Genomic DNA, 13,182 nt, shown 5'->3' with positions numbered 1-13,182 from the left:
CTGTCCCTAATGTGTCGTCTAAAGCCAAGTGATGCTAGGACTGGTACTGAAACAGTATTTTTATACTTTGCGTTTCTGTGTGGGCGCAGACTGATGAGGTCTTTGCTAATTATATACTGAAGTGATCTTCTGTATATAAAGAGAATTGGAAATGAAAAAACAAAACAAAACAAAACAACCTGGTGTTAAAATGGAAATGGCATAGAAAATTAATTATTTTGAAAAAAAAAAATTATGTAGGATCTCTGTCTTTAATGTGCTGTACATTGCTATTTAATGCTATAATTAGTAATCCAATGGTAGTTTTTTCACTTGATGTTGCTATATGGGCAAAATGTTGAAATCTTTACCTAGTATATACTAAACTGATCTTCTGTATACAAAGAGAATTGAAAATGAATCTTTACATGAATGGAAGGGGAGGGGGAGCGGGAGGGGGGAGGGTTGCGGGCGGGAGGGAAGTTATGGGAGGGGGGAAACCATTGTAACCCATAAGCTATACTTTGGAAATTTATATTCATTAAATAAAAGTTTAAAAAAAAAAAAAAAAAAAAACCCTGGTGTTAAATTGGAAATGGCATAGAAAATTAATTTTTTAAAAAAATATTATATAGGATCTCTGTCTTTAATGTGCTGTACACTGTTATTTAATGCTATAACTAGTACTCCAACAGTATTTTTTTTTTTTTCACTTTGTGTTGCTATATGGGGGCAAACTGTTGAAATCGTTACCTAATATATACTAAACTGATCTTCTGTATATAAAGAGAATTGAAAATGAATCTTGATGTGATAGGAAGGGGAGAGGGAGCGGGAAAGGGGAGGGTTGTGGGTGGGAGGAAAGTTTTGGGAGGGGGAAGCCATTGTAACCCATAAGCTGTACTTTGGAAATTTATATTCATTAAATAAAAGTTTAATAAAAAAAAAAAAAGAATAAAGTGGATTGTCAATAAAGACTCAGTAAACATTAAAATTATCAAAAGAAAACACTACAAACTGAGAGTGCATTTAAATTTTACCTGAGATGGAATGGTCCAATGCCTCAAATAACACAAATAAATCACAAGTCATCTAAGAGGAAGTAGTTAATTTGAATAGCCCCATAACTCTTAAGGAACTTGAATTTGTAATTTTAAACCCTTCCCTTCAAAAATTTCTAGGCCCAGAAAGTTTAACTAGAAAATTCTACCAACCATTTAAGGGAGAATTAACATCAACTGCATATACAACCACTGTCAACAAATGGGAGAGGGGCTGGAGCTGTGGTAAAGTGGGTTTAAGCCCTGGCCTACAGCACCGGCATCCCATATGGGTGCCGGTTCGAGTCCCAGCTGTTCCACTTCCAATCTAGCTCTCTGCTATGGGTTGGGAAAGCAATAGAAGATGGCCCAAGTCCTTGGGCCCTTGCACCTGCATGGGAGATATGGAAGAAGCTCCTGGCTCCTGGCTTCGGTTTGGCCCAGTTCTGGCCGTTGCAGCCATCTGGGGAGTGAGTGAACCAGTGGATGGAAGACCTCTCCCTCTCAAATAAACCTTTAAAAAATTATAATACTATGTGATGCAATTGTTAAATATTAAGTATTCATAAAAGGTATAAATGGAAATTATATTATAAATTATAGAATATATAAATTATATATAATTGAACTGGTAAAATGCCCACACAGAGTAGACTGTGGGAGACCCAGAAGAAGCTCCTGGCTCCTAGCTCAGAATCAGCTCAGTTTCTGACCCTTGTGGTCATTTGGGGAGTAAACCAGCATATGGAAGACCTCTCTCTGTAACTCTTTCAAATAAATAAAATAAATCTTAAAAAAAAAAAAAAAAGACAAAACAGTCTTAATAAAGCTTATATTTCAGATTCCTATCTGTTAAAAAAAAAAAGCGGGAGACAGAATACTTACCAATTATTTTATAAAGCCTGTCTACCAATAATACCAAGACAAAAAACAGTACCAAAAAAAAAAAAGTTTCGGACTAATAACACAATTTCATGAGTACAACCACAGAAATTCTTAAAACTAGCAAACAGAATTCCACAAAATATAAAAAGAATAAGAATGACCAGGACAGGTTTATTCCTGGGATAAACAAGCTAAAACAATATTTAAAAAAAAAAAAAAATCAATCAATACAATATAATGTATTAATAGGCTAAAGAAGAAAACCACATGACTATCAACTGATGAAAAATCAATTGACAAAAAGCACCCATTCATGAATAAAGTCGCAAATACTTAGGGAGAAAACTCCTAATTAGACAGAGAATGTCTACTACAATGTGAATGGCTGAATGACAATGCAAATATGCCTGCTGTTAACACTGTTATTCCACAAAGACAGATGTTTTGCCAATGTAAGGCAAGAAAAGGAAATAAAAGGCCTAAGATCAGAGATGAAGAAATAAAACTGTCGCTACTTGCAAATATGATGGTCTATACAGAAAATCCCAATGAATTAACCAAAAACTCCTTTGAGAATAAGCATTTTACCTAAGTTGTAGGATTAAAGATCAACATGCAAATAACTGTTTAACTTCATACTAGCTAACATATTCAAATGGAAACCAAAAATCCATTTATAACTACTAAGAAGAAATTCTTAGATGTAATATTAACAAAGGAAAAGCAAGACTTGTATGTCAAAAACTGTAACACATTGATGATAAAAATCAAAATCTCAGCAAGATTTTTTGTAAATAAGGACAGGATTATTCTGAAATTTATGGAAAGACAAATAACTAATTTTTAACAAAGGTACAAAAGTAATTCAATGGAGAAAGTATATTCTTTAAAACACTGGAAAAACTGCATATCTACAGAAAAAAATATGAACTTCAATCTAAGCCTCAAAACTTACAAAACATGTAAAGCATGATCCTTAAAATAATTTTTTAAGTCAATAAATTGTATTTCATAAAAATTATAAACATTTTCTCCATGAAAGATCCTTTTAAAGAGGATGAAAAAGACAAGCTACAGATCAGAAGAACTATTTGCAAACTATGTATCTGACACAAGATTCAAATTTAGAATATATTAAGAACTCAAAACTTAACAGTTTAAAACTAAAAAATAATCCAATAGAAAATGAGCAAGAGATATGAAGAGATATCACTCAAAAGGATACATGGATGGGGACTAAGCAAATGAGAAAGATGTTCAACATCACTAGCCATCAGGAAAATGCAAATTAAGACCATGATGAGCTATCACTACACTCCTATCAGAACAGCTAAAATAAAAAATAATGACAATACCAAATGCTGGCGAAGATTCGGAGACACTGGATCTCTCATACTTTGCTGGTGGGAATGTAAAATGGTACAGCCACTCTGGAAAATAGTTTGGCAGTTTCTTAAAAAAAACTAAACAAACTTAACCATGACCCAGCAGCTGCCCTCCTAGGCATTTATCCCAGAAAAATGAAAACTTAAGTCCACACAAAAACATGTGTACAACTGTTCAGTAGTAGCTTTATCTGTAATAGCCCCAAACTAGAAACAACCAAAGATCTATAATAGATGGTTAAATAAACTGTGGAGGGACAGCCATACCACTGACTACTACTCAACAACAAAAATGGAGAACTACTAATACAGGAACAACTTTGATACATCTCAAGGGCATTATACAGGAAGAGAGAGGAAAAAAACAGTATTAAAAGATTATAAACTAAAATATTTTTGAAATGATAAAAAATTCACATGATAAAATGACACAGAAATATACACAATGAAACTGACACAATGTCAATTTCCTGGAGTTGACACAGTATTATAGAAGATAAAATCTGAAGTTTCCTGTGATTCTAGTTTAAGATCAAGAGTTTAAGGGAAAAAACTGTAAAATTATACCTATAAGACCAAGAAAAATATAAATCAGTTTCTGTTCAAGAAAATATAAAATATCCTGCAATCCACATCAAGAAAAGAAACTGGAAGGCAATTTCTCAAAATCTGATAATCTCATATGTTCAGATAGTATCACCAGTAACTTCTTTAAATAATATATATATATGTGTATATATACATATACACACACACACACTGTGTGAGTACTTTAAAAAGTTCACAGGAAATGAAACTTTTAAAAAAGTTCATTTTACTACAAAAACATTTGAAATTCATGCATTTTTCATAACATAAATCTTCCATGAGTTTTTAAGACCCCTCTCAAATACATGAATTTTAAAAAAAATTTTACACCAAAATTTATCTTTCAATTCCATTTCCCATAAACTTTTGTAGTACCTGTATATACATACATATATATAGGAATCCCTTGATGTCCATGTAGGATTAATTCTAAGACTCCTCCCTACCCATAAACGAAAATCCACAGATTTTCATGTCCCTTCCATAAAATGGCATTTTTGCATATAATCTAAACAAATCCTCCTTTATACTTTAAAAAATCTCTATATTACTCACAACACATATTACAATGTAAATGCTATGTGAATAGTTGCTATTGTTAAGAGACTAATGACAAATAAAAAAGCCTGTATGTATTCACTATAGATAAGATTTTCTTTTTCCCTGAATACTTTTAATCCATGTTAATTGAATCCATGGATATGGAACCCATGGATACAAACAGCCAACTGCATATATCTCTCTCCAAAAACACGCCAGGGCAGGGCCTGGTAAACTACAGCCTGTGAGCCAACACCAGCCTTTGCAAATAAAATTATATTGTGATGGATGCAAATATATGAAAACAAAACACCTGCTGTTTTTCACTATTTTGTAGTAACACTGCATGTCAGAGGACATCACCACTTCATAAATGACAATTCTCATCTTACCTGAACACAAAGAATTCTAATTCACTGGAATGTTTTATACCTAAGACAAATTTCCAAATCTATGAAAATGAGGCTTTATAAAAAAAAAATTTTCCACCTACCATTCATTATTATAACATAATTACATAAGAAACTGTGTGTAGTTCCTGCAAAATTCCAACACACACGTAATAAGTGGAAGTGCAGCTTAACCAGTTACCATACCTTGGAAAGTATCAAATCACCTAACCATCGCACACAATCAACATAATTCCTGTGTATGTCTCTGGTAGAAAAGTCAGGGAAGTGGATTTTCTGCGAAATAAATGGCCTAAAGGAAGAATGAAAATTTTAAAAGTTAAAAGAAAAAACATACAGCACAGTCATACTAACTTTCAGTTTTATATTAATAAAACTTTGAAAAAAATTATGATTATTAATTCATCTGACCCCAGATAACTGAATAACTTATCTGTTTATTGAAAGCTAAAATCTCCACCTTTTGTTTCTTTGTTTCCTTCCACTGTAAGCTTTCAAATTCAATTTTTTGTCCCATGATATTTAGAGAAATGGCATCTTCATGCTTGTTACTACATATAGCCCCCAAATTAATTACTTTAATTCTTGCTGTCCCAACCAATGATGAAAGAGATGTGACAGCAGAAGTGAAAGTTTCTCACAGAAAACAAATCAGATTACCTACTCAATCATTTAAAATTAAACACTAATGGTTCAGGAAGTCAACATACCTAGGATATTTCAAAAGATAGTCATCTTTCCAGGAATAAGAAACATTCCAAAGACCTGACATAAAGAGCTTTCCAAAATGAAGATGTGGAGCCATTTTTTAAATTTACAGATTATTTTGGGGAGGAGTTAGTGTTTGGCTCAACAGTCAAGATGACCCTTGGGAAGCCCACATCCCATATCAATGTGCCTGGTTTTGAATTCTGGCTCCATATCCAATTCCAGCTTCTTGCTGGTGTGACTATTGGATGCAGCAGGTATGGCCTACGTACTTAACTCACTACCACTGTGAGATGAAGTTCCAGACCCCTGGTTTCACTCTGGCCCACCCCCAGCTGCTGCAGGGATTTGGAGAATGAACCAGCAGATGGAAGATCTCCCTCCCTCTGTCTCTCAAAGAAATGTAAGTAAACAATCTGAAAGGTATTAGTGAGAAGACAAACAAGACAAGCTACTACCAATTCTGGTAAGTTAACAACACATCTAACATTTCTAATCCACTGAGTGATTCAGCTTTTATAATGAAATAACTGTAGAATATGGTATGCCATGAATTAGTTACTGTAAGCAATTCACATGTCCTCTGTTTACCTTTTCCTCTCTCATATGTCTGAAGCACCTCATCAAAAACATTCTTCCATTTCAAATTTTGGGATCTTTTGTTTGTTAAAACATTAAAATTATTAGTGATCTAAGTTCTTAATTCTGCTATAATTATGTTAACAACATTTAGTCAAGCACACAATAATATAATCTTATGGCTAAACTTTCTCAGAAAAGACCAGCATTAACTCTGTTATTTTCTGTAAGCTGTTAAATATAATTTGTATTTCTTTCACATATAGAAAATAACCTAAAATATGAATCTATATTTTACTAATTCCTAGCATTTTAAAGTAGGAATCTGAAAGTTGGACTAATTCTTAAATTCTAGACAATTAACTGCATTAAGAATTGAAGCATTTCAGGAGCGGTACTGTGGTGCAGCGGGTTAACGCCCTGGCCTGAAGCGCCGGCATCCCATATGGGCACCGGTTCTAGTCCCGGCTGCTCCTCTTCCAATCCAGCTCTCTGCTATGGCCTGGGAAAGCAGTAGAAGATGGCCCAAGTGCTTGGGCCCCAGCACCCACGTGGGAGACCCGCAAGAAGCTTCTGGCTCCTGGCTTCAGATCGGTGCAGCTCCGGCCATTGTGGCCAACTGGGGAGTGAACCATCAGATGGAAGACCTCTCTCTCTCTGCCTCTCCTCTCTCTGTGTAGCTCTGACTTTCAAATAAATAAAAAATCTTAAAAAAAAAATTGAAGCATTTCAAAAATTATTTAAAAAGCTGAAAAATTCCTCATCCCACAGTACCATCGAGAAAGGCTCCTGTGCTTGAATTTTCTCCAATTAAGTGAGTCTCATTTACAGGAAAGTATATTATGAATTGAAACTAAGAATCCTATTTTAAAAGATTAGTTTACTGCTTTCAATTAGAATTTGTGAAAAGGTATCCCTTATTCTCTGTATTCCACAGAAACTTGAGTGATTTAAATGTGTACATTTATAACTTAAAAGGCCAAGTATATACAAACCTAAATAAAAGTGAAATAAGTTAATTTATTAAAATGAAAACAAAATTTAAGGGGGAATGGGGAAACTGAGCCACAAACATTAAAAATAGTGACTCCCATTTAAAGCAGATTAATTTTATGGCATGTAAATTCTACCTTAAACTTATTAAGGGAACAGCCATTTAGCTTAGCAGTTAAGATGTCCACCAGATATATCAGAGTGCCTGGGTTCAAATTCTTGACTGATCCTGACTCCAGCTTCCTAATAATGCCAGCTTTAAGAGGCAGTGGTGATGACAAAAGTAACTGAGCTCCTGTCACTCAGGTGGGAGACTTGAACTGCTTTCTCAGGTCCTGGCTCTGGCCCCTACCCAGCCCTGGCCTTGTGGGCATCTGGGGAGTGAACCAACAGATGGGAGCTACCTGTTTCTCTCTCTCTGCCTCTCAAATAAAAAGTAATTAAAAATCTTTTTAAGTTTCTGAAAATGGGACATCTAAACTGAATGTTAGGTACTTATCCAAAGGAGTGTCAAAAAGTTAATGGAAAATTCATATTAACTTTTAATTTTAATTTTTCATGAGCTTCTATAACAATTTTGGGAAAAAGTAAAGCACATCTGTTAACAGTACCACAAGGCAAATTGTCTTTAAATATCACAACTGTTACCTGTTAGTTTTATTTGGATTATAATCATAAGATTCTTTAATTGCATTCATCATTCTCTTTGAATTGATCCTCCAAAGTTTAAGAGAGTGATCCATACCACAGGACATTATTTTTTCACCCAAAAGATCATAATCCTATATGTAAAACAGAAAAAGTTTAAGTATATAAATTATAGTCCCAAATTATATTTATCCAATTTTCACCTGTTATCTAGTGAAAATTGTATTTCAAATCACAATACTAACAGTATTTTGGGTTTCATCCATGTAGGCCATAAGTGGGAGTTAGAGTGGACATTTGGCCTAGCAGTAAAGACGCCACTTGGGATGCTCACATCCCATATGTGCCTGGATTTTGAGTCTCGGCTCCACTCCTGCTGTCAGTTTCCTATTAATGTGCACCTTAGGAAGTGGCAGGTGATGCTGGTTTAAGTACTTAGATCCCTACCACCCACAAGGGAGGTCTGGATTGAGTTCTGGTCCTAGTTTCTGCCTGGCCTAGTTCTGGCTGTTACAGGCATGAGGAGGGTAAACTCTCTCTGCCCCTCAAATTAAGAGAGAAGAAAAACAATCACAGAGTTGACTACTGTTTTAAGTGGTTTGTCACCATCAGAGTTTATGAGTTTTGAATATGGAAGACAAAAAAGTAAATTACTTAAATTTACTTTGAATTATTTAATTATATTTACACATTTCTTCTGATTGATTTTGAAGGTAAACTGCATGCTGAAGTAAAATTATTATTATACGACACAAAGAGAGAATAGTAATATTACTTTTCTTAATCCTAACTAAGCAATGAAACCAACATATGCATATGAGACACCAGGAATCCTTAAACAGCCTTTAAGTCAAAATGTATCAATGTTAACACTGGTTTTACAATTCACTTTTTAAATGAAAAAGAAATTTAAAATGCAAACAGAATTTAACTTTTTTATTTACTTTTTACTAATATTTAATAAGGCATCTAACAGGGCACCTATTTTAACAGCCCTATTACAGAGTTAGTCGCTGAAGCCCAGAAATGCCACTTAATTTAGTACAAGGCACATAATGAGTTAATGAAAATCTCACACATTTATCCTTCTAGCAGTGTACTCCTTCATTACAGAGATACATATTGTTTCCTGCTCTAACTTCAACAAATAATAATAGAGTTCTACGGAGAATACTTATTCTTACTAATTTATTTTGTAATACTCCAACCTCAAAGTAATTCTAAGTATTGCTGTTTTATAGGTGCCTAAGAGATTTAGGTTTGGTGTTTGAGTTCACAAATCTGGTCACTGCTACTTCTACTACCATCAATAGCAACAAGACATCCTTAGAGGCAGTAGCTCTAAGTTAGAGCTCTTAATAAAGGTAAGTACACTTGGATCTTACTTCAATGTTTAGAAAATGCAAGTAGACACAGTATTCTAATGTAGGTATAAGTATCACAAACTCCAGCCAGAGGAATATTTTAGTACCTCCAGTTTGGGGGCCAGCATTATGGTTCAGCAAATTAAACAACCACCTGCAATACTGGCATTCCAGATAGGTGCCAGGTTTGAGTCCTGGCTGCCCCACTTCCAATCTGGCTCCCTGCTAATGCACCTGGGAAAGCAGGGGAAAATGGCCCAAGTCCTTGGGCTTCTGCATCCCGGGCTACTGGCTTAGGCCTGGCCCAGCCCTGGCTGTTGTGGCCATTTGGGGAGTGAATGAGCAAATGGAAGACTTCCTCCCGCCTGCTCTGTAACTCTTTCAAATAAATAAGTCTATTTTTAAATGTTTTATTTGTTAATTTTTTATTTTTTAAAAAATTGAAATAAATCTAATGAGCTATACATGGAACACAATAAAGCCAAAATATAAAAGTCTGAAATGTGACTAAAAACACTTGTATCATAACACATCAATGGATTATAATACATTAATATAAAGCTAACAGTTATCTTTCAATGTAATCAACTGTTGGTCTTGTGTAACACTAGGCCACGTAAAGGGGTGGAAACAGGATGAGCACAATAAAACATTTCTTAAAAGTGGGTAACTTGGGGCCAGTGCTGGGGTGTGGTAGATAAAGCTGCCATCTATGATTCTGGCATCCCATATGGGTGACAGTTCATGTCCTAGCTGCTCAACTTTCGATCCAGCTCCCTGCTAATGACCTGGGAAAAGCAGCAGAAGATGGCCCAAGTGTTTGGGACTCTGCCATCCACATGGATAAAGCTCCTAGCTTCAGCCTGGCCCAGCCCTTGCTGTTGCAGTCATCTGGGGAGTGAAGCAGTGGATGGAAGATTTGTCTGTCCCTCTATCTATATAATTCTTCCAAATAAATAATTAAATCTTAAAAGGGAGGTAATTTATATTTCAACTTTATAGGAAAGATGGATTTTCTAATGGCTAAGAGAAGCAGTAAAACGTTAACTTGGTGATTTTATATTAAAAGGAAAGAAATAAATTCACACTGTCCTTTCAAGAGAATCCAGGTATTGATATAAATCAAAGAGCAGGCAATTTTAAACAAAAGCAAAATCAAGCTTCTGGTTTGATTTATTTCTTCACCCGTAAGACTAAAATCTTGTATTTAAAACAGTAAAATGACTGCTTGGTAGGCTATATGAAAGAAACACATGCTTTCTTGTAGGACAGAGCTTCACAGGGACTGTTTATAGCTTTGTAAATTTGCAGGTCACTTTCCTGAAACTTTCAACTTACAGCACTTAGAACTTCATCTCTGTGCCCTTCTACGCCACCAAATATTGCCACAAGAGTGTCCGTCTGGATATTCCATAATCGTAAAGCATGATCTAGGATGAAAGTACATAACATTAGGATAAACCTTTATCATTAATTACTCTGAACTTTAATGTAAGTACCACACGCCAACTGCTTACACATCAGAGCCCCAGTTACTGTGAACTTTCAACATGTCCTCAAACTAACAAAAATTTTAAAAATTTGAAGTCCTGCATAGAAATGACTAGGAACGGAATTCATATTAAAAAAAAATATTTACATGAAATGTTAGATTTGAAAGTATTTACATGAAATGTAAATTTTAAGTATTTATGTGATCTTAAATATTTTAAGCCTAATTACCTCAAGTAATTTTCTTTAAACAATATAAATTGATGGAGATATACTTTTGAGATGAGAAAATAAGTACCTAGGGACTTGACAAAAAAATTTTAAGATTTATTTTATTTATTTGAAAGAGTTACAGAAAGAGGTAGGGAAAGATAGAAAGAAAGAGAGAGAGAGAAGACAGAGAAGGTAGGTCCTCCATCTGCCGGTTCATTCCCCAAATGGCTGCAACGGCCAGAGCTGAGCAAATCTGAAGCCAGGAGCCAGGAGCTTCTTCTTCCCACGTGGGTGCAGAAGCCTAAGGACTTGGGCCATTCTCTGTTGCTGGATTCCCAGGTGTATTAGCAGGGAGCTTGATCAGAAGAGGAGCAGCCGGAATTCAAATAAGCACCCATATGGGATGCTGATGCAGCATGCTGGGGCTTTAACCTGCTGAGCCACAGCACCAGCCCCAACAAGTAATTTTTTATTTTGCCATACAAGATACTATCCTTTCCTTTCACCACATTCACATTAACACATTGAAGAGGACTAAACAGTTTCATAAGATTTCTACAGTAACACTAAAATATGATTGAAAACTACACACATTGTGACAACTTAATGATAATCTTCCTTTAAATTACATAGCAGTAATTTGGGCACTTTTTAAAATCAAACATCAGCAAAATCTGTACAGCAAGAGATGTAACACAGGAGATTTAAATATAACTGTCTGAACTATGTAACATTAGCACATTACATAAATAATGCAAACTGGAATAAATTGTATCAACAGTAGAAATTAATACTGCTTTAAAGATTTCTTGATTCCAGTGTGTACAAGTTTTTGTGTGGACATGTTTTCATTTCTCTTGGAAAATTAGAGATACTTCCCTAGGACTGAGGACCCTATGTTTAATATTTTGAGGAATCCCCAAAATATTTTTCTCTATTTTTTTAAAAGATTTTATTTATTTATTTGAGAGGTAGAGTTACAGACAGTGAGACGGAGAGAGAGAGAGAAAGGTCTTCCATCCATTGGTTCACTTTCCAAATGGCTGCAACAACTGGAGTTGCGCCAATCCAAAACCAGGAGCCAGGTGCTTCCTCTCGGTCTCCCATGTGGGTGCAGGGACCCAAGGACTTGGGCCATCTTCTACTGCTTTCCCAGGCCACAGCAGATAGCTGGATCGGAAGAGGAGCAGCCGGGACTAGAACCAGCGCCCATATGAGATACTGATGCCAGAGGTGCAGGGTTAATCTACTGTGCCATGGCACCGGCCCCCTCAAAATTTTTTTCAAAGTAGTGCATTCTACATTTCCACTAGCAAAGTTTGAGAGTATTCCAATTTCTCTACATTCCAGGCAACACTTCTTACTATCTGACATTTTCATTATAACTATCTTAAGTAGGTGTGAAGTATAGTGTAGTTTTGATTTATATTTCCCTAATGACTAATGATGTTGACCATTTTTCATGTGCTTACTGGCCATTTGTTCATGTTCTCTGGAGAACTGTCTATTGAGAACTTTTTGTCTATAAGTTGCATTGGCTTTCTGCTGTTGGTAAGAATTTTTAGTGTTAGAGGAATGACTTACATTTTCTCCTGTTCTGTACATTATCTTTTTCCATTCTTGATGCTATCATTTTTAAGTAAAATTTCTATTCACTCTAAAGCTGTTTGAGTTAAAAAACACTTCTAGGAACTGGTGCTGTGGCTCAGTGGGTTGAGCCTCCCTCTACAGCACTGGCATCCTATACGGGTGCCAGTTCAACTCCCGCTGCTCCACTTCTAATCCAAATCCCTGCAAATAATATGACCCAAGTGCTTGAGCCCCTGCACCCACATGGGAGAGACCCTGATGAAGCTGCTGGTTCCTGGCTTCAGCCTGGCTCTGCCCTGGCCATTGTGGCCATTTGGGAAGTGAACAAGTGGATGGAAGATCTCTTTCTATAACTTTTTCAAATAAATAAATAAATAACAATCTTACCAATAGGGGAAGATCAACTTTGTTAAAAGTTGTGTCAAGTGTGGCCAGCACTGTGGGTTAGCAGGTGAAGCTGCCTGCTATGCCTGCATCCCACATGGGCGCCAGTTGAGTCCCGGCTGCTCCACTTTTTTTTTTTGACAGGCAGAGTGGACAGTGAGAGAGAGAGACAGAAAGGTCTTCCTTTGCTATTGGTTCACCCTCCAATGGCCGCCACGGCTGGCACATCGCGCTGATCTGAAGGCAGGTGCCAGGTGCTTCTCCTGGTCTCCCATGCAAGTGCAGGGCCCAAGCACTTGGGCCATCCTCCACTGCATTCCCGGGCCACAGCAGAGAGCTGGCCTGGAAGAGGGGCAACCGGGACAGAATCCGGTGCCCCGACCGG

At 36.1% G+C, this 13,182-nt stretch overlaps 1 protein-coding gene across 3 annotated transcripts in view; it reads right to left on the bottom strand.

Moving 5' to 3' along the window:
- Positions 1–13,182, bottom strand: part of EED (embryonic ectoderm development) — a 43,060-nt gene that overhangs the window by 17,241 nt on the left and 12,637 nt on the right. For all 3 annotated transcript variants that reach the window (XM_062196838.1, XM_062196836.1, XM_062196837.1), the window contains exons 7-9: positions 10,458–10,549; positions 7,756–7,889; positions 5,014–5,119 (exon numbers count right to left, since the gene is read on the bottom strand). In XM_062196838.1, the coding sequence (XP_062052822.1) occupies positions 5,014–5,119; positions 7,756–7,889; positions 10,458–10,549 (332 nt within the window). The remainder of the gene's footprint in view (positions 1–5,013; positions 5,120–7,755; positions 7,890–10,457; positions 10,550–13,182) is intronic.

This window comes from Lepus europaeus, chromosome 7 (assembly GCF_033115175.1).
Source record: "Lepus europaeus isolate LE1 chromosome 7, mLepTim1.pri, whole genome shotgun sequence".
Taxonomy (NCBI): Eukaryota; Metazoa; Chordata; class Mammalia; order Lagomorpha; family Leporidae; genus Lepus; species Lepus europaeus.
This window is presented reverse-complemented; position numbering and strand designations above follow the sequence as displayed.